Source organism: Betta splendens, chromosome 19, assembly GCF_900634795.4.
Source record: "Betta splendens chromosome 19, fBetSpl5.4, whole genome shotgun sequence".
Classification (NCBI taxonomy): domain Eukaryota; kingdom Metazoa; phylum Chordata; class Actinopteri; order Anabantiformes; family Osphronemidae; genus Betta; species Betta splendens.
Window position 1 is genome coordinate 10,978,136 of NC_040898.2, and position 21,017 is coordinate 10,999,152.

The window sequence follows — 21,017 nt, forward strand, 5'->3', positions numbered from 1 at the left end:
AGAAGAGGTCGACCTTCTAAAATGGTTATAAGAAGTCGTGCAAGGAAATGCAGGCGCCGCTCACCTCAATAAAGGTTAGTGGCGAGGTGAAAACCACTGCTAACAGCACAACAGATGCTTTACATAATAGCCCTCTGTTATTCTGTCTTGCTAGAATAAATATTTAGGCCTCACTAGCAGTGTGGCTTATACTTGAGGTTCTTCCAAACATTTATAGTTCACTAAAAAAGTATGTGCTATGCAGTTACATTAGTTAACTTTAACTGAGGAAAGTTGGATAATTAGTTTGAGAAAAAATTAATTAGACAAAAGAAGTGGCCAAACTTGGAGAATAAATTTTCAACCATGTGAAAAACACGTATCCGCTTCTAAACCACCCGAAAGCAGCAGAATGAGGATTAAACGAGAATTGGGAAACACTCGTTATTGATTCATGAATGTGAGCACAACCCGCTTCCACATGAAGAACGCGCTATTTGTGTCACTTTTCAATTACGGCAGGTTGTTTCCCTTTGACGCCGTGTCACCGTGAACCCTGCGCGTGGAACCGCTGACATTTCATTAATCCCCGGAAAGTGAAGTTTCAGTTTCGAACTCGTCCCAGCTCCGAGTGGAGAGGCGTTGATTCCAGTGCTGAAATGGCGCTCTCTAAATTGCTTACGTCATCAACAGCTGCGCCGTATCTGCTAATTGGACCGGCGCCGTCCGTTGACCGCCCGACAAGCCGCCATCTTTGCCCACCTTGTTGTTGTGCAAGTAGAAATATCCCAGAACGCCTCAAAGTTCTTGCTGTTGCTAAAGACGATTGCGCGCGCGTGAGTAAATGAGTGGACACGCGCGTGCACGGTGCTAAAGTTCAGTTTGGTTAAAGGTGGAGGGAACCAGTTCTGTGGGGACCGTCGAACCCTCGAAGCCACGGGATCCACTGCAGAAGTGCTCCTCCCCAATAAGGTAAGATTTCACATCAATGGGAAAATCTCAAACTACCGTTTTATTGTATCATAATTACATCTACCGTAATGTGCTGGATTTCAGTAGACAGCGTTGCAGCTCCTCCTCCATTATTTGCTTCCTAAGAGACTGTTCTTAACACTTTTACTTAATTTGATTCAAATACCTAAATGCATACTTGCTCCCGGCTACACTGATTCGGGCTTTGATTCTCGGGATGGATTTTGCTGTGGCCACTCCCCAGTCTTTGTTGAGCTGAGCTTTGTGTGGTGACAGACTCAGACTTGTTTTGTCTCTCTCAATAATATGCCGGCCTGTCAAGAGCTCCGCAAAAATGCAATACTTGCTCAAGCAAAGCCATTTATGCTGTCTTTCTGTATAGATTACCAAACAAAAGGCCAGACAGTAGGATTAGGATCATAGCTGATGTATAAGTCCCAGGAGTGACATACTGTATATTGTAGGAACAGAAAATCAATAACATCCCTGAATATATTACTTTTAAGGGCTTTCATGGTACATTTGTGGCGTATCATTTCTGTTTTACCTACGTGGGGGAGCTTCACTGCTGAGAAGGTGAGATGGACTCCAGTCATTTCTAAAAGGAGCAGGGGCAAAGTGTCGCTCGCGTGGGAGAGTCATTAGTCTGATTGAGAACAGCTGGAGTCACGCTCCCCATTTTCACCTCTGCGGAAGCGGCGCTCTCCGTGGTGCTGAACTCCAGGCCACGCAGCAAGGCGTTCAGTGGCCGTTACAATGAGATGTTTAACGTCTGATGTCGTCGGGTGAAATGTTTCGTGGCCCTTCTCGGTGTGGACATTTCTACTTTTGCCACTTTGCTCCGCACTATTCTCTTAATCCACCCAGGAATTTGAAAAGTTCTCGGTGCGTTTCATCTTTTTCCCGTCGAGCCGAGCTTATGGGTTCGGCTCCACTGTGCAATCAAGCACCTCCATTATTATCTCTTATCTTTGCCCCGGCGCTTCTCTGGACAAGATGTGAGGGGCAGCCTCCCACAAAAATAACCGATGCCACGGAGTGTTTACTGCGTAAAGCCGGGCGCGCCCTGACATTTGGGCACGACGGAAAAACAGGCAAGTAATAAAGTGAAATTGCTGCCGCTCCCCTGGTTAAAGGTGGAATCCACAGAGTAGTTTGGAGGTGCAGAAACACTGTTGCTGCGGAGGTCAAAGCTGCAGTAATTAGATGAGATCCCTACCAGGCAGCGTTGCTGTAATTGAACAGTTTTATCAGTAGCCTCTTTAATCTGTGCCAAGGGTGAACATTTGGTGGTTTTACTCTCGTGGGAGGGCGAGTCGCCCCATCTCCCGGCGCAGGGCTTTATGGCAGCGAGGCAGTAAACCCGCAGAGCAATAGTATTTATCATGGGTTTAATAACGGTCCGCGTCTCCAGCCTTCAGTCAGCTGCGATCAGATACAGTGAGGAGGTCGGCGACGAGCTTCCTGACAAGGACGCGCGTCGCTCAGACGGGTAAATAGCGCGCGGGGCTGCGCGCGGGGAGTCGCGGGAGCTCGGGGCGCGTCGTCCGTCGCGAGTGAGCGGCTCATTCGAATTCAAGATGAACGGCGTGGATTCACGCTTTGTTCGAAAGGATCGGATTCCGTCGGAGGTAATAAGCTGAAACGTGGGAGTCCCGCATCCGTTACAGTGACAGCTGTCGCCCCCGCCTCATGCATAACAGAAGGACAATATCTCGGTCCCCTCCGCTCCGTGACACGTCTAATAAATCTCGGCTTTCCTGTCTGGGTCAACTGTTCCATCACTGCGCTAAAAGCAGGTGGGGCCGTGTTCTGGGCGAGACGTGTCCCCTCCTGTCCACGCAGCGGCTCGTCCTCGTCCTCTGCCGGCCGCGTCCTTGTCCACCCGTGTCGCTCCACACTGGGACCGATGTGATCTGACTGACAATGGCGGCCCGTCTGCCAGGTGCTATCTTCTAATCCTGCCTCCCCCCCCCCACACACACACACGCACACACACACGCACAGCCGCGGAGACAACAGATAAAGTAACCTTGCGGACGCGCGACAGCAGGACGCTAATTGTAAAAACCAACGTGAGTCACTCTTTGCTGTGTTTTTTCATTTTATTTCAGATTCTTGGAAAACACGGAACAGATGAACCCAAATGAGTTTTTCTTTTTCATGGCTACTTGAACAGACGGCTTCAAACAGACACGTTTGGAAACGCGGGGTGTTTAAAGCCACTTTTCATCATGTCTCACATTGACTGCGTGTCTTTAATTAGGGCGTGAAAACTCAGCAATAATCTTTTAATAATTAACGTCTACCGACCTTTGGCATTTGCGTCACCTGCACGTATGTACACGTTCTTCATCCATCAGCCAACGTACAGTATAAAAAGTGTAACTAACAGATAGTTTGCGACTCCTTAGGGAAAAATACTGTAAGATAACATTATGCACGTCGCCTCCAAAATATAATCGCACAATAAATTCACATGTGTGACCACGTGAGCAGAAAACGTTTCCCGTCACATTTCACAAGTCGTGTCTACGCTGGACAAGAGGCCGCAGCCGTCAGGTACTAACAGACTGTTACAGACGATATGTTACTGTGCAAGCGAACGGCAGCAGACAGTACTGGGTTGAGGAACAGGGTTTGGGTCGTATGTACACAATGTTTTAGTCATCAACCAACCACAAGTCACCGTCAATTTACAGAGTGGACGAGTTTGGATCGCGCGGGGGAGGATCTGGTTCGTGTCTTTTCCCTTCTCACGTCGTGACGCTCCAGATCATTACACAGTTACAGGATGCGGAGAGGGACGCGCGGCACGCGAGTCCTCCCGTTCAGGACGCAGTCCGTCGCTCCGGAGGCGCGAGCTGGTCACGCGCTCGTTCCCGATTCCCAAAGTCAGATCCCGCGCGTGCGGCGTAAATGAGGTGAGGTCTGCGCAGCAGGTCTGGCTGTAATGATAATAATAATAATCCACCGCTGGTGCTGACTTCGTCTCGCTTTGGCAGATGTTTAACCGGAAGTGCTCACTCGCACTCTGTCCTACAAAACCTGTAGACCCACGGGCAGCACGAGCGGCGTGACGGCGGCGGCCAGTGCCACGAGCAGGCTCGAGGTGTGTGAGCAGGAGGCGCCCCTGGCGGTGACGTCACCGGACTCGTCCAGCTGATGGTTCTAGGAGAGAGGACCACGAGTTGGTTACTTGCAGTCGAAACACCGCTTTTAAATGGGCTCAAACTTCCCAAAAGAAAAGTGGGACGTTCGATGAAGCCATTTTAACGCTTGTGTGAAAATATGATCACATTTTTCGGCGCGTTGACACGCAGGGACAAATACAGCAGCTTCCTCAGGCTCTGTAATTTAGCAGCACGTTTTCCATAGTTTGAGCTTCTACTGGTTCCTTTTTAAACTGCGTCTTCTTCTGGCTCCCTTTCTGGGAGCTGTTTATGGCACCACCCACTGTTTATCGCCACGCGCGGCAGTGCATGATAATGTGCATCAATTAAAATTTCCCTTTTTGCCTGTTTCCCTGCAAATTCACTTTAAATTTGGAACCGCTGATTCTGAGTTGTACGTTACGGGCAGAGCCCAGTGCGAAGCTTCAGTGTTTAATACAAACCTGAACGCCTTGAATTTAGTAAATCAAATGAATAAACCAACAGCACAGAGGGGAAAAAAGCGATACTTACTATGCACACGTTCGTTTCCGTTGTTTGATTTGACACCAGTTTCTGGGCCTGAAAATAAAGAGGAGAAGATTTTAATTCCATGTCCCCGACTCTTAAGAGATTCCAGTCTGTCCGACATGGTGCAAAATGCTATGAAGCGGTCTACATTATCATTCCTTTAGTGCAGTGAGGATATTTGAGCCGTGGTTAAAGGGCACAGACTTAAAAGAATGACAAGGTCAAACTGAATCATTGTTGCATTAACCTAAACTCCCACTGCCACAGTTGTGCAGCAGAATAAATGCCACAATCAAATGTATGGTAATCTTTTCCGCTCCCATAGTTTGGACCCACGCGGCCCTCTTTGTATAATCACACCCCTTAAGCAAGATGTGCAAGAGTTTGTGTGGAATCTCCCATTCGCACAGGCTCAAGGTTATGACAGCTTAATGCATTAAAACTTTTTAGAGGCCTTTTTATCAATAGATATAAAAACCCACACACATTTTCATATACGCTCCCAGATACAGAGATGGAGCCCCGAAAGTGATGAAGTGAGTCTATAGTGGTTTGGGAATGTAATAAACACTGGCCATGTTGGTTCTGGAGTAGAAAGAATTCTGCAGAACAGTGATTAATTGCTCCATAGGAGGTCTCTGCAGGAGGATGTTTTACTGGCGATAAATCATATTATCGCTATTAAAAGCCAATATGACAAATCGCTCGCTTAACCCGTGTGATATCATCTCATTTAAAAATATGGCTGCATAGTATTTACATCATGGGGGGGGTAGCGGAGGTGAGACCAAACGGAAGCAGCCGCAGCGACCGATTCTGCAAAGCTAAGATCCATTTGCAGGTCATTATGTGGGACTGAACATTTCCTCCGACATTTTCTAAAGTCACGCTGGAGACTTTTGAAAATTAGATTTTGCAAATAATAGGTCTGTTTTTTTCTTTGGCTTGGTTCCCTTCCCACACTGCAGGTGTCAATACTGGACTCTCACAGGTTCTTGTTTACAGAGGCACTGTTTCTGGTCCTGGTTCTGGTTCTGTCCCGTGTTGGGACAGAACATTGAAGCGCTGCCGTTCCTCCGCCTGCGCAGACAGACTCAGCCACATGAACGCCGCCTTCCTGTTGTTACCGTGGCAACCAATTAGCTTGGCTCTGCACAGAGCTCCGCCGGGCGTTCGGACTCGGGCCCATTTACCTGCAAGGTGCCGCAGACGTCGTACAGCGCGTCGCCAGCGAGGCCCAGTTTGCTCATGTCCGTCAGCGTGTCCAGCGCGTTGGCTCCGTCCTTGGCCCGCCGCACGCCGGGCTCCGCCGCCGTGGGCTGAATGGGAGGCTGCGGCTGCCACACGCCCACGTCGGTGCCGTTGCCGAACGCCTGGATGGCGTTGCCTGTCGGGACGGAGACGCGTTACGTCAGCTCGACTCGCACATGTAACGATGAGACGGTGCTTTTATTCCTGTATTAAATAAAGCGTGGCCCAAAACATGTTGTTCAACTAAAAGCCACTTATAATTATTCTTCAGATAATTGGGTCGAGAAAGGGGAAAAAAAACACTTGACCTTTCTCAAGAGCCTTTTAAAAGCAGCGTCTGCATTTATTAGCGGTGATTAACAAAGAGGAACTTGATGAATGCCTGAAACGAGGGATGTACTGTGAAACTGGAATATGCGATCGGATCCGAACTCACGGAGGCATCGGTTGTTGGCGAAGAGCTCGGCGAACTTCTCGCAGTCCGTCCTGCTGTTGCCGCTGCTGCCGCAGTCGCACCACGGTGACAGGCTTATGCCGTGGGATCGCACGTAATTGGGCGTCATCACCGTCCCTGCAGGAAAAAACCCATCGTTAGCCAGTGTCACTGTGGCTCCTGGACACGTGGAAAGTCCAGGAGGGGTTGTTTTTTTTTTTTTTTTTTTTTTTGATTGATGGCGCCTCATCACACAGCCTGGAAGTGACCCACTCACCAATGAGCCCCGAGTACGACAGCAGGCAGCCGGCGTAGTTCTCCCTCAGACAACCCGACATGGAGTGAGCTTCCGGCTGACAGTTGCTGATGAAGTCCGCGAGCCTGGACCTAGAAACAGGGAATCGAACCGCACTGTACAGCTAGAAACCATCTAATGCAGGTCCTGCACTCTGAAATGTGTGGCTTACCTGCAGATGTAGTTGGTCTTGCAGGCGTTCTGGAGGGACAGGCAGTTGGGCTTGTCCTTGTCTTCATAGGAGCAGACGGGCACGATGGTCTGGCGCCGGCGCTCGGCGCACGCCGTCTGGTCCCCGGCCGGACAGGAGCAGAACAGCATCCCGTAGCTGTATTTAGCCGGAACCTTGGAATGGGCGGAGGAGAGAAACGCGGCACAGGGGCGCCCGTCAGAACGAGACGGTTGCCGCGGCAACCTTTCCTACGCGCCCGACCCGTGAGCGGCTAATTACCCAATTACCTTGTCGAAGAACTGCCGCAGGGCCTTGTGGCACTTGCGCTTGTTGCAGACCTCGGAGGCCGACACGCGGCTGGTGCACGGCCCGATGTAGGCCGAGCGGTACTTCTTGCACGTGTCGTTGAGGTTGCAGGCCTTGGCGGCGTTCAGGCAGTTGTTCTCCTTGGCCGACGCCGGCTCGGCTGCGCGAGACAGAGGGTGAAATCGGGTCCGATCTCCGGCTAAACGCAGCGTTAGCTTCTCATCGGACCCCCCCCCCATGGACACATTAGGTGTGACCTTTAGGGCCCCACTGCTTTATGCGTGACAGAGGGCCACAGTCACAGTCAGGTGACCTTATCATGTGGATCCGACATGACCTATATTATCCATTCACTCCACTTTAAATCTCACGTAAAGGCTGATTTGGTCCAGATAACCAAAAACAAAGACTTCAAATTATACCTGCTTGGTCTCGATTCATTTTCTCGCCTTGAGTTAAATAAACCAAGTTCCGAGTTTCTTTCAATCGCAGCAAAACGACTCCGGCGTCTTATTTTTCTCATTTGTTGTAGTTAAAGTCGTCCCCGCTCCACTGACTGCTGCACATTAACACACAGCGCATCCCGAGCGGCGCCACGGAACAATGGCTTCTCTAATTCTGCCATTCGGGCTGGAACTGAAGCTCAGCGCTCCCTTTCACGCACCGCGGCGTGAGCCCTGATTAAATCGGAATATATTCTTGAACCTTGGGTTAATCACACATTACGGAACCCATTACTTACATCTGACAAGCGCCCGGAGATGTGGGCCCGGCTCCTCCGGCGCCCGTCTGCGGGTTACTGTGTGTTTGTGGCCGCGTGGCCGAGTATGAGTAAGCGGGTTGGAGCTGTGGGTCATGGAGGGACTCTGCAGACGCAGAACCCTGCGGCGGGACTCGACCTTTTCTTGAAGGAACACTTTTGCATTTAAACAAATATGGGAGCTTGTCTTGTCTTTTGAGACCATAGTGTAGAAAATAGCCACAAAGATTACACTGAAGTTGACGTGAGACGCGTGACCTTGTCTTCATGAACTAACAGGAGGTTATTGGTTATCGCTTCTGCTCAGGGTAATGTCGTGCTGCGTGATGATGGTAATCTACACCTGCATCCGTAATCCTCGTATGTTCACGGTTAAACCACAAGAAGGTGATTTGTGCTTTACGTCCCACGCGGTTTAAGGGAAAACTAATCTTGCTTCGTCGTCTTCAGTTGCATCCCGTGAGCAAGGCCACCGTGTTCCCACTGACAGGACAGGAAACGGCACAGTCTGACCTTTGACCCTTTGGCCCTGAGTACAATAGAGGCTCAGAGGAGCCGCCAGGCGGGTGGAGCTATGGTGTCCTGGGGCAGCTGGGTTCTCAATGCAGAGAACATGAGAGCGGTCCTGCCTGAAGTGCTGGTGAAAAGTCATTTATCTGTCAGGTTTAAATATTAGTGTGCCTGTCCCCAAAAAACGCTGCTCCAGTGTTGAACCCAGCTCTCCACTTAGTCCTCGCTTTGTCATGGGCCATGATGGAAGGAGGCCGGCGGTGGCGCAGCCCTCTCCTTGGCCCTGCGTTCTCTCAGGCTCGCTGCCAGCATCACTGTATTTATGAGCCGGCTGCAGCCGCTCCTTTCTCCTATTCTGTCATCCATCCTTCTTTGAGCTGAGAGCAGCAGTTCAGCCTGAACGCGCTCACCAGGACGTCTGTGGTGGACGGCGGCATCGTGAACCCAGAACCGAAACCCGGCTGCTGGCGCATGTTATTGTATGGGAATTTATGCAGGACATTTTGCATGCATCACTCCTGGCTGCTACGGCCTATCGTTGCTCTGCACCCCGAGGTGTGTGTGTGTGTGTGTGTGTGTGTGTGTGTGTGTGTGTGTGTGTGTGTGTGTGTGTGTGTGTGTGTGTGTGTGTGTGTGTGTGTGTGTGTGTGTGTGTGTGTGTGTGTGTGTGTGTGTGTGTCTGTGTGTCTGTGTGTCTGTGTGTCTGTGTGTGTGTCTGTGTGTGTGTCTGTGTGTGTGTCTGTGTGTGTCTGTGTGTGTCTGTGTGTCTGTGTGTCTGTCTGTCTGTCTGTCTGTCTGTCTGTCTGTCTGTCTGTCTGTGTGGTTCTGCTCAGCTCCTGTCCGTTTATGTGGAGGAACCTCAGCAAATCGCGCATAATCCAATCAAACGGCGCGAGTGGGAGGAGGGGTTAACGGGAGATCACATTCGCTGTTTGTTTAGCTGTGATAGGGATGCATGCATGTATTCCAGCACAGGCGCTCGCTTTCAGCTGTTGGCGGGGGACATTGTGCGTTGGCCGCTGACCCGTGGGACCGCGTCAGCCGACTCGGCCTCACACGTGCTGGATTTCACGCTGCCTGCAGCCTGAGGCCGGGCTCAGCCGCGCAGAGGAATGAGGTCACTTATTGTAAACGGAGTCCTGATATCTAACCCTGCTTCGCTTTTTTTTTTTTTTTTTTTTTTTTTTTAAACCGCCTCTGGCTGTTTAAACACATTAAATTGTCCACTCAGCTCCGTCTTCGTCTTTGCATCCCACTTTGTCTTCAAATCCTCTGGATGGTTTTGAAAAGATTTCCAAGACACAATCAGGACTTTGATGGATGAGCACATTAGTGACGAATCAGATTTTCCTTTTTTACTTTATTCTAGTGCTTTAAACCTTTTAAAGCTCTTCGTTTATATATATAATAAAATGCCTGTGCTCATAGTTTAGGAATGTAATATTTAGGAGATTTTCTTAATCACTTCTGATGTGGATTTTAGTCCCTGTAATAAAAGGCCCAAACCCCTTCTAACTTATTTTTCCTCCATTAAAAATCTCTCTTGCTGTTCTTTTTATTCCCAGCACAGAGGAAAAGTTCAGACTGAAATATTTCTTTCCGCGTTCTGCTTGAGAGACGGTTAACCATTATGTCATCACATGTGGCGCAGAGCCACTGTGCGACTCTAAGTGGATTCAATCACCGCAAAAGCCGGCGCGCGCGAGAGCCAGCGAGGGAGCGATAGAATCAAATGGCCGCCCCCCCCCCCCCCTCCCCCCACTAAAATAGTAGCTGGCCGGTGCCGCGGACGACCCCCTCCAGCCAAAACGCTCCACGCTGAGGGGTGCCGGCGAGAGCGCCACTCGCGCTATCAGCGCAATTCAGCCCAGGCAAATGGTTAATTGCTCGCGTGCGTTAACGCGCGCGATCGCAGCACGTCTGAGCGCACGCCCCCCCCCCCCCCCCCCCCCCCCCCAAGGCGCGCGCCCCCGGTTGCATCTGCGTCTGTTGACATTTGCGGACACGTTCGGCATGTAGATGCGGACCCGCGCGCCATTTTAATGCAGGTGTGCAGCTCAAACAGCGGCGGCTCGACTCTAAAAGGATGATTAATACGCAACCAGCGCGCAAACGCTACTTCCTGCATTAGTGCGGTGACAGCGGGGGGAGGGGGTGCGGGGAGGGATGGAGGGGGGGGGCACGCAGACCTCTCATCATCGCTTCGAGAGCGGAAAGTGAAATATGCTAAATGACTGTGCTTTGTGTGCGGCGGGTCACAGTGGCAGATAGAAGCTTTTGTGACGGATAATGGCCGTTGAAAGCTGCAGCCTGAAACCAGAGCACGGCGCAAAAGTGTGGCTGTCAAAAAATGAGGGATTAGAACCAGCAACGGGGCGTTTTAAGCGGGGTTTTGAAGCATAACCGGCAAATAACGAGTGCATACGTTGACTTAACTGCGTCCATGCGTCTTACCCGCTATGATGGGGGCCAGGCGGAAGATGTCCGAGAGGCGGCTATTGATTGGTTCATACGGGGAGTATTCCAGCAAGTCGTTACCTGCAGGGGACAAAATATCAGTGATGCAATATACATAATGTAAAGATCAGCTGAGCTTGGGCTGCAACACAGACTTGGAGCCAGTCTCGCAACAGACTGGCTTCACGTGTCTGTCGCCGCTTCCAGTGGGACTTTATGAGTGAACCCGTCCCGCAGCGTGACTAAGGCTTGCAGCAGGAGCAGAGTGAGATCAGTGGTAATTACGGGAGGAACCTGTGCGTCCTCCTCCTCCTCTGCAGCCGTCGTCTGGCCGCCGCGTCTGTCATTATAATAAATATAAGAATAACTGAACGCATTAGTGTTTAAAAGGCTGATAAAGGTCGCCGGTCTGTTTTTCGTGCGCACTCATTGGCTGTGTTATGAGATGGTGACGTGCTGGAGTCGGTCTGTACCCTGTAGGCTCTCGAAGATGCTCCAGAAGATCCGGAGGCAGTTCTTCTCCTTCTTCATGCCCCGTCGGCACCTGCAGTTGTACAGCGGGCTCTGCTTCATGGCGTCTATGGCGCTGCGGCACTCGCCCTGCGCCTCGGCGCCCGTCACCGCGCTGAAGTTGCTCTCGCGCCCCGCCACGCACTGCCTCATGGTCCGGTACTTGGTGCTGCACGCGTACTCCTTCAGACACTGCTCGCTGGCCTTCACGCAGTCCAGGCGCGCGGGCAGCGACGCGAAGCCGCCCGCGCCCTTCAAGGTGAACGCGGCGTCTGCGGGCGGCGAGAAGCGAGTCAGGAGAGATGCGCCCTCACGCAGTCACCGCGTCTGATTAACGCTACACACAGACCAACTTTCTGAACGTGAACGTCCGTAATGAACCTAATTAACATCTGTTGAGCTGTCTGCAGACAATGAGCCATTTTACACACTTCCTCTCTTAATTGGCGCTCTTCAAACACATATACATAATATTACAGCATTTACCTTAAACTGTATAGAAATGTATTGTCACTTACCCGGGAGCAACAATATAACGACAAAAGTTGTTAAAATCATCGCGCCGTTGGATGTTTCGTGCGTAAGTTTCAGAAACTTGTCAGACAGACGCGCCTTTCAGCTCGGACATTATGTGGGTTTCATAGGTGACGACGCGTCCTGCAGAATCCCGGCGCTGGAGCCGCGTCCAGCGGCTAAAGACCACATCGCGCACGCCCGCCGGAGTTTGGGACGACTTCAACAAAAAGGGCGAGTGAGACGCACAGGCGCGCGCCGACGGAGCATTTCCAAGTCACTCCCGCTCCTCCTCGGGCTCCGTCACGCGCGATCCGACGCGAGAGCCGTCCGCGTGGGGACGGGTGAAACTTGACGCGCGTGAGTCAGAAAGCGCAGCGGTTCGGGCGAATGCAGCCGCGCGCGCACCGGAGCCGGTTCAAGACGTACATCCCAGAGCTGAGAAACGCTCCGTGCAGCGGCTGCGACACAGAACAGCGTTTGGTCCGCACGCTTCTCCACTCACTCACTCACTCACTCCACTGGCGAGAAACTGGGGCTCGGCGCGCGACGCGAGAGGGCGTGACGTCATGGAACCATGCGCGCACACACACACGGACAAAACGAAAACCCATTAGCAGGCTTAATTTACACCCGATTGCGATAACGGCCAAAACTAATAGATGGCCAGTAGCTACGGTTCCATATCTGAAAACAGTGAATAGAACCCTTTTGAGGCCATGACTGAAAACGAGCGATTTCTCTGACTCCCACTGAGACTCGCGCACCTGCCCGAAAGGACTTTGGCCCACTCCGCGCGCGATCTGCTCCAGCTGGTTTGAAGGGTGCTCAGTCATCTGCGTCCGCAGATGTTCAATAGGACGCAGTAGTTCAATGCTGAGTCCTCGGCCGTTCTTGGGTCTCGTTCCCGTGGGACGCACCATGACCTGTGACTGACCGTGCAGCACTCCAAAAAGCGGTGGGTGGTTCTGAGATTACATTGATGACACCGAGTCAAGGCCCCGTGTGCCAGATGCAACAGAACCGAGCCTCTTGCTTCATTTCTGCACATGTGACCATGGAACTGATGTGACCTGGCCTCTAATCACTGAAATATCCTGGAAGTAGATCCATTGTGTGTTTTTTGTGTCTTCAACACAAGGATCGCGAGTTTTTGTCCGTGTGTGTTTGCAGCCTTGCTTAAGGGCACACTCGTAGGTTCTCAATGCAGCCTTGCATGAAAGCAGCCTCCTCTGCTGACATCAAAACAAATAGAAGCTCAGCCTTCGGGGGAAAAAACACGACAGGCCCACTCCACAAGCCCAGCGCAGCGTCTACAAGCTGGACCGATCCAAATACGAGACGCTCCAGAACCACGGAACCAGAAGGTTTCTGAATGAGGAGGTGCTGATGCGCAGGTCTGATTAGGACGAGCGGCAGATGAAGTACTGTACGGAACAACGCGCAGGTGAAGCTTCCATCCTTATTGCGTATGAACAGCTTCTACGAGGCCAGAACCCAGCTGCATCAGACTCGCTGCTACTTTGTCATCGCTAATGAAGTGTTGGGAGATTATCGGACAGACCTTGTAAATGCACCGCGCCATTGGACCAGCGAGTCAATATCCCGCGGCGCTCTCGGAACCGCGAACCGGCCTCATCACCGCGTGCCTCCTCCGCTGATTTATCGCGCGGCGGGTCCGAGGAATCCACGACATCAGCTCGTTTGCAGCGCGAGGATGCGGCGCATTAGTGTTGATTGAGTTTCCTGGCGGAGGAGAGGAAGCCATCAGTTGTTGCGCTTCCTGACGCGGCGGCTAAATTTGTTTCCCCACATTTGATCCGTCCGGCTTGAATCCCCCCACAGGGAGGGGCGCGTGCCGGGGGTCTCCTCCTCGTGGAGGCGGGGGGGGGTTCTTTATTACCTTGGGAATGGTGCACAACCATTAACCGTGATCGCTCCATTGATGCGCCCCCCCCCCACGGAAAAAAACACTGCCGGATAAGATTTATTGGAGCGTGATCGATATTGTTGTATTTGTTTAAGTCCCCTGATCAACAGCGACCAATTATGGGCTCCTTAGTCCCGTCTCTTCCACTGACAGGAAGTCATAACTCCTCCATGACTGTCTACTTAAAGGCCCTGTCAGTCACTTTGCTGACTCTTCGAAGCGCTGGTCCAGTATATGCACGTGCGCAACGGATGACTTTGACCCTCGCAGTCACGAAAAGCATCTAGATGTTTTTCACGTAACGAGGGATGGAGACCTCGCTGCATAATCTACTTTATGGACCGTCTGCACGCGCGCTGTGTTCCGGCCGTGTCCAGGTTCGGCTGAACGCGCGACTCGTGGTGTCGTACAGCATAAGGGAGATGGAAATTAAAGCTGTGCATTTACTGTGGCTGCGTTCTTGGCCGACATCACAGCACAGCGTGTTGAGAACATGCCGAACATATGGACGGACAATATGCACATGCGTTAGTTTTGACAATATCCCCCGTGACAGCAGGCAACAGTGTTCAAGTCCTTTTATGAGAACATGCTTTTGATGTAGTTAAAAGTTTTTGAACCAGTTCGAGTTTTTCTCTCTGACCTAAAACGGTGCTGAAACAATCCGTGCATGTGTTTGTCACCTCCACGCACTTGACAGTGTGACGGTCACGTCGTTTATGGAGAAAACGGGAACAAAGCCCACTTGAGCGAGCGCGAGTACGCGATGTACAAATGGAAACGCTGTTGCCCTCTCCAGAGGATGATCACGGGGCGCGCGCCCGGTCACAGGAAGCGCCTCTCGCACCGACTGTTAACGGCGTGCAGCGGTGCTTCACGTGACGGCACGCGGAAAAAAAAACAGAACACCACAGAACACAAGAGGAGACGAGGGATGTTGTGTGGACACACGGACCAGTGTTGAGGCATTCAAGCGCGAGAGCCTGAAAGGTGTAAAACATGGCAACCCTCCCATCAGTGGCTGGGGTTGCCATGTCATGAACTGTGGGACAACAGAAAAGGGATCATGCGATGACACTGAGCACAGAAATACAATACGGTGTTTGCTCTGAAACAGAGGCTGCAGCGCCATCTAGTGGAGGACTCACCTTTGTACAAGCTGCTAATTTATCCTCACATCAAGAACCCCCCACGTACAAACTGAATGAAGCCAGTCTCCTTTCACGTCTCATCATCATACTACGGTCTCCTCCCTCTCTGATGACATCTATGACGTCATCTTTAGTCAAAAGCATAAAGGATTTGGGATCTTACTCTGTGCAGACCACTTCCAAAGCATTAACCCAAGAGCAAGTCGCCTTTCACCGCAGGCCTCCTCCTGCTGAAGTGAGGTTCTGATTAGATTCTGCTGCATTCATTTACACATGAGAGATGCACACGGGGAACAAGGCAGGTCATTAAGCAGCTCCAATGCCACCTGAGTTAACGGCAGCTTTCCCGAGGCAAAAACAAGGTTGGGTTGGATGCGATTACCAGGAGATGGGGGTCACTGTGATTAAAACAATGGCAGCAACGTATGAGGTTCAACATAGCTGGTCCAGAAACAAGGGGGGGGGGGGCAGTTGTGATGAGGAGTTACACTTGTCTTACATATCACTGACTAAAAGGAAAATATGACATCAGCAATAAAACATGAGGCCAGAAAATATATATTTAACATTACAGTCGGCTCTTTGAGGTTGGCGTGTTTATTCTGAAGTTGAGTCTCCCATAAAAGTGCTTTGTGGGCTTGTCAGTCCTTCAGTACAAGCCCATCTCCTCAGTAGCTGCCATCTATTTTTCATGAAGTGGTAAATAAACGGCCCAGAACAGCCTCCACTTTTCCTCGCTACCTGGCTCCGTACCTGCATCCCCTCACTTAGGTTATTTTCTGCCAAGGGAGAAGCGACTGCTGTTAAAAAAAAAAAAAAAAAAAAACTACAGGAGGAAGAAAGTTTGGTTTGTTCTGCTAGAATAGAATAAAAAGAGCTGCTTCACCAAAACAAGACGAAACATTGAGAAATGAAATACTGTAGGATCAAAAATCACACTTTTAACCATCAACAAAAATCCTCTCTTGTTTACTAGATTTATTCATAACTTGCAAATGAGCTTCAGCAGGTTCAATTGTGTGCACAGCAAACTCCTGGTAGTTGTATTGAGACAGCTTTGTTCCTCCTACTTGTCTGAGCTGTGAGGAAAACGTGTGTACAGGATTTATTCATTTTTTTTTATATTCAACGTTCCTCCTCCTCGAGGAGTGTTGAACGGGAAGGCGACGCCGCCAGTAGGGGGCAGTGTTGGTACACGATCAGATCAGTGGAAGCGCTTGAAATGAAGACAACCGTGTGTTTCATAACACCACAGTGGAGATAATCTTAAAAATAGTGCTGAGTGCTGCACAGCCATTGTGCCGTCGCCTCAGATGCTCTGGGTGAATGTAGCCGCTGATGTTTCCGTTTGGGGGCTGCGTTTTCTCCCCTGCTGGTTACGTTGAGCTAAATTGACAGTCAAGTAGCCAGAGCGCGCGCGCGCGCTCTGGCTACTTTATGGTTCCTTTTAAACTCTCGTATGCACATAGACAGTGTGTGGGCAGGGGAACAGTGCTGCAGGAGAACCACCACCGTCGCGGCCACGCGGGTTCGTTAATTTCAGGTGTCTCCTGCGCCATTCTTTTCAACCCTCCGCACGCGTCCTGCGGCGTTCCGTCCGGTGCCGCTGCGCGCGCACGGGGTCCACCTCAGTGTGCGACGCCTCCGGTCGCTCTGAAGGGAGCCAGGCACATTTAGGCTTGTTATAAACTTGCTCCGTTGTTGTAGAGCAATTATAAGCAGCTGTCGGCAGTTTTCTGCCTCCGACGTGGTTATGTAAGAGCGTGTTTTCTGGGGATTGCGTCCGATTTCACAGGGATAGTGCAACATTTCCAGACCGTTCATATCGGCTAATAATCTATGTGAGCGGTACCTAAAGCACTGATGGGGGAGTAATTGCATGTGAGGATACACTAATTGTATTCACGGGGACTGATTAAGCTCATAACTAACTAGGGACGAAAACAATGAGCTGCGCAGGTTTTAAATATGAAACTTCCATTCAGCACTTTGCGAGTTTATTGTGATACCATTAGATGACACATCCACAATTATCCCGTTTAGTCGCGGGGCAACACTTACCGCAGTGAATGTAAAGCAGCTGTAAGCGTGGAATGAAACCCAGACGGACTCCGACGAGTCACGTGACGATCAATAACCCACGGTGCGAGTCCTGCTTTTGAACCAGCAATCACCTGACGCGCCGTCACTTGAATGCAGTTTCAGGCTTTCCGTGTTTCCCCCACGCCATAATTCTGTCCCTTTGTATCCCCGCTTGGCATTCCCGCCCACACTCCCAATTATCCTTGACGTGATAACACACTGTAATGTGACGCACAAGGGCGAGCGGCCACCGCGCGTAGAAAGCGATACCCGCGGACCAGCGCCTTCCTCCGCCTCCCGGAACCGCTTCAAAGTCTGCCTAGGTTGACATCAAACAAACAAAAGTGGCCTCATCGTTATTTGCAGAGCTCACGGCCCCTTAGTGTCATACCATTCATTAAATACCACACACACACACACACACACACACACACACACACACACACACACACACTGACTGCTTATTTATTTGGTGCCATTTTAACACTGAGCAGGTGCATAAGAGGAAACATGCTTTGATCCGATTGCAGGAATGTGCTCAAGCTGAGGTTGTAGATGTTTTTACTGTGGAATAAGGCCTAATAATATTAATATTAAGCCAATAAGGAGAAACATTCCCCCCCAAAAAAGTCCTGCGATGTCTTTGTGGATCTGGGACTTCTTCCATTTGTGGCCGATGACCACAGTGGTGCTAAGGAGAACGTTTAAGAGCTGATAAATCAGCGCGTGTCATCCGTTCCCGTTTGTTCGAAAAGGTCCTAGAAGATCCATACGCGTTTTTAGACGACAGCTTAGTGACAGACGATGCGTCCACACACAGTTGAGCCCTTAAAGAGGGGATCTGATTCTAATTAGCATAGGTAGGAGAGCTGATTAGTGCAATCATCAGGTTCAGTGCTTTTCTGTCGTGGACGTTCAATAGTTTTTTTTTTTCCCCTGTTTAATTCGTCAAAGGAAAGCGAGGTCGCTCCACTGGAATGTTCTTTTTCTAGTTCACTTCCTCGTTTTCCAAACGAGCACGCGGCTCCTGGCGAACAGTCCGCTCCACAAACGAACAAACACATTGATTCAGCTGGTGGAGGTGCGCGTTGCTGTCAGCGGCAGCCATTTCCACCGCTCTGCAGGACCGCCCTGGACCCGACGCCTCTCAGGCTCTCACGTGATTTCAAGGACCGCTTTCTTTGTAGCTAAATGAAATTGGTATTGTAACAACCTTTCTGTGTTCCTGCGTAAAGGCAGATTGGGTCCGTTGAATAGACTCCGTGTGGCCAGAGCCGCGCCGACACCTTCTCTAATGGAACGAGGCCGGGTAAAGCTGTAATTGTTGCACAGGCAGCTCCCAGTTCAAATGATGCTGAGAAAGTGTTTACACCAGACACTGTTGACTGAACCTAGAACAATGAACAACTGGAAGGAGCAACCTCCCCTTTCAGTCTTTCCGCTGCTTAACGGCCTCGTATGGGGTATTTAATTTGCGAACCCATTGTAGGCAGTGAACTCGCAACCCTAATGGGGGCAACGCTGCGCTGCTGCCAGCCGGGCTGAACGGATTCCCTCTGATATGCTTATGTAGTGTTTTCAGCACTGCAGCTTCAGCAAGTACAGAGCGGCTCATAAGCCAAAAAAAAGGGGCTCCTTCAGTCGGATCCTCGCTTTTAAATGTTACCGGTTATTTATTATTCATGAATAGAGACAGACATTCTGTGTTTTGGACTTCGTCGCGGTTTTAAACTGCAGCCGCCCAGAACACTGTGCTCGACAGAAAAGGGAAGTTTCAAAAGTTGGTAACAGCGCAATAAATTTTGAACTCGTCATCCGATGAAGTTCGCCAGGAAGTGTCGCCCGTCGCGAGCTAATTCTGACGAGGTGACGCGTCGGAATAGCGCCACTGATCTCGGGTCAGCGGCGGCGGCTTCGCTGAAGTCCGCGCGCTGTAAACAGGAAGCGCGTGCTGTTGTTACTCAAGGTGAAGCCTTTCACAGGGGATTGAAAAGAAGCGTTGTTATGGTGAACTCCCTGCACGGCTTTTATCGCATCCGAGATGCAGCCTCTGCTTGTTTGCTTCATCTCGGCCCGTTTTGGAAAGTGAATATTAGAAAATAATAGCTGGAGACTTGGTTGCGATCGACAGCCCTTTAGCATAATCGTTCAAGGAAATAGCAGGGAAGCCGGAGCGCTGCCTCCAGTCGCAGCAGCATTATAGTGGTTTTCCCCCAAAACCACGAGCAAAGTCGGTTTATTCTCCGTTACTGCTCAGATGCCGCTTTGAAAAATGTGACCGGTGGCCTGTGGTTTGCGCTGATGGATTGCTTTGACCGGCTGAATTAGATGTCTCCCGAGTTGTTTTCCCCGGCTTTAGCGGCTGAATAATTTGCAAAAACAGATTTCGCAGTGTTTGTCGGTGACGGCGCCCGTCGGTAATTATGTCACGATCGACTTCATGCGGAGAAAATGAAGGATCAGCAGAAAGCCTCCATCCACCGAGTCGACCTTTTTGTAACGCAGACCTGAATGGAGACGGCGCTTTCTGCTCCCGATGCTGCTTCAGCTCCTCCGCCTCTCAGTCACGGAGGGAAATACCCAGAAATGGCCTCCATCGCCGCGCTCATAAACAACGGATTCGCACAATGTGTTACACCTCCAAGGCAGTTGTAAAAATGAAATTATCATAGCAATAAAAGGGCCCCGGTGTCGGCGGCGCCGTCATTGTCGGACCGCCGGCTCCCTTCACTGTGATCTGCAGCATCGTGTTTAATCCAGCTCCACCTGCACTGATGCAGTGTTTATATGCTCTTGTTCCCGCTGTTGGACGCTTTATTATAGCGAAAACTGTTAACCTTTGACCCTTTTCCTAAAAAATAAATATTAGCTATGAATGCTGTCAACGCTAGCATCACTGATTACATAATTATTCATTCCCAACCACACTAGTTTCCAGATTGTGTTTTATTCTACGCGTCTTGTTGTTTTCCTGCACTCGGGATCAGTGACGTTCATCTCACACCGCATTTGAATGTGTGCATCATTCATTCCCAGTAACCAGCCGTCACTCGCCGCGTCCACGTGCAGCGAAGGCCGGCGTTACAGTAGCGTGGCCTCGCCCTCACCCGCGCCTTCTCGTGCCGTAATGAGCTCCATTGCCGGCGGAGGCGAAGGGGAAATTGTGCTCTCTGCCTTGAATGCGGCTTCCACATTATGCTGCAGCACATCGGCGTCGTGCATCTCTGTATCGTACAAATATGACAGATTGTGCCTGATGGAGCCCTGAATTTTAGATTCTCATGTCTTATCACACTTGTCCACATGGTCTCTTCTGTAGGCCTGCTGTACATTATATATACCAGCTGACTCATGCACTGTGGGAGCTGTCAGGCGTTTACACAACACTATCTTTTATTAAACAGGGCTGTCGCTGGACATGTAACTTGTTTGTGCGTGGATAAGCCGCACAGACCCGTGCCATTTTCCTCCCTTTGACTGCTCTTCTGCTTCCAGATCAGATTTAGCTAATGGAGCTGCGCTATGTGGTAGATTTATCATCGTGTTTGTAAGATAGTCGTTTTGATCATTTTTTTTATAGAGTCACAGAGGAAATAAAGGAGGATACAGGGGGTGAAAGGTGCTGGGTGGTGGTGCAGTCACAGCAGGGACGACCTGGGCTTTGTTGTAATGATACAGACTTTAGAAAATCACCCCAACACCATTTGGCCGAATACATAGTTGTTGCTATATGTTGTGTCCAAAGGGCCGGATTGAGTGAAAGTCATCCAGAAACTCAAGTGACAGGTCTGAATCCATTTGACGCGGGCCGATTTTAATCGAGATACCCGGAGTGCGACAAGGTGTCAGTCGCCGGGAATCGGAACGCGGGCGTCAGACGCCGTCTGCCGGCCGGACCCGCGCCGCTTCACAGCTAATACGACGCTCATCAATCAGGCGGCGGCGGCGACGCAGCAGCTGAGCCCATTGCGGCTGAAGTGATATAATGCATTTTGTGATCTCTGATTACACAG

General features: G+C 50.7%; 1 protein-coding gene and 2 long non-coding RNA genes across 3 annotated transcripts in view; 2 read left to right on the forward strand and 1 right to left on the reverse strand.

Annotated features, from left to right (window-relative positions):
* The first annotated feature begins 446 nt into the window (after positions 1-446).
* The window catches only part of LOC129603412 (uncharacterized), a 38,483-nt gene continuing 17,912 nt past the window's right edge, over positions 447-21,017 (forward strand). Inside the window, exon 1 of the long non-coding RNA XR_008693240.1 lies at positions 447-951. This is a non-coding gene — a long non-coding RNA (uncharacterized LOC129603412). The remainder of the gene's footprint in view (positions 952-21,017) is intronic.
* gfra1b (gdnf family receptor alpha 1b) lies at positions 3,038-12,364 on the reverse strand. Its single transcript, XM_029134706.3, has 10 exons — positions 11,847-12,364; positions 11,292-11,600; positions 10,816-10,899; positions 7,073-7,251; positions 6,786-6,958; positions 6,596-6,705; positions 6,322-6,456; positions 5,828-6,021; positions 4,638-4,685; positions 3,038-4,122 (listed from the first exon to the last, which is right to left on the reverse strand). Exons 1-10 carry the CDS (start codon positions 11,884-11,886, stop codon positions 3,991-3,993), a joined length of 1,404 nt encoding a protein of 467 aa, XP_028990539.1. The 5' UTR covers positions 11,887-12,364; the 3' UTR covers positions 3,038-3,990.
* On the forward strand, positions 3,618-4,461 carry LOC129603413 (uncharacterized). The gene is made up of 2 exons (XR_008693241.1): positions 3,618-3,875; positions 3,957-4,461. It is a non-coding gene; the product is annotated as an uncharacterized LOC129603413 (long non-coding RNA).

Bases quoted from the DNA above. Each gene is read 5' to 3' on its own strand.
- gfra1b (XM_029134706.3), bottom strand. From the start codon at position 11,886: ATGATTTTAACAACTTTTGTCGTTATATTGTTGCTCCCGG. The intron at 7,252-10,815 runs GTAAGACGCATG...TGTCTCGCGCAG, and splicing joins CCTGGCCCCCATCATAGCGG to CCGAGCCGGCGTCGGCCAAG. The intron at 6,959-7,072 runs GTAATTGGGTAA...GCCCATTCCAAG, and splicing joins TGCGGCAGTTCTTCGACAAG to GTTCCGGCTAAATACAGCTA.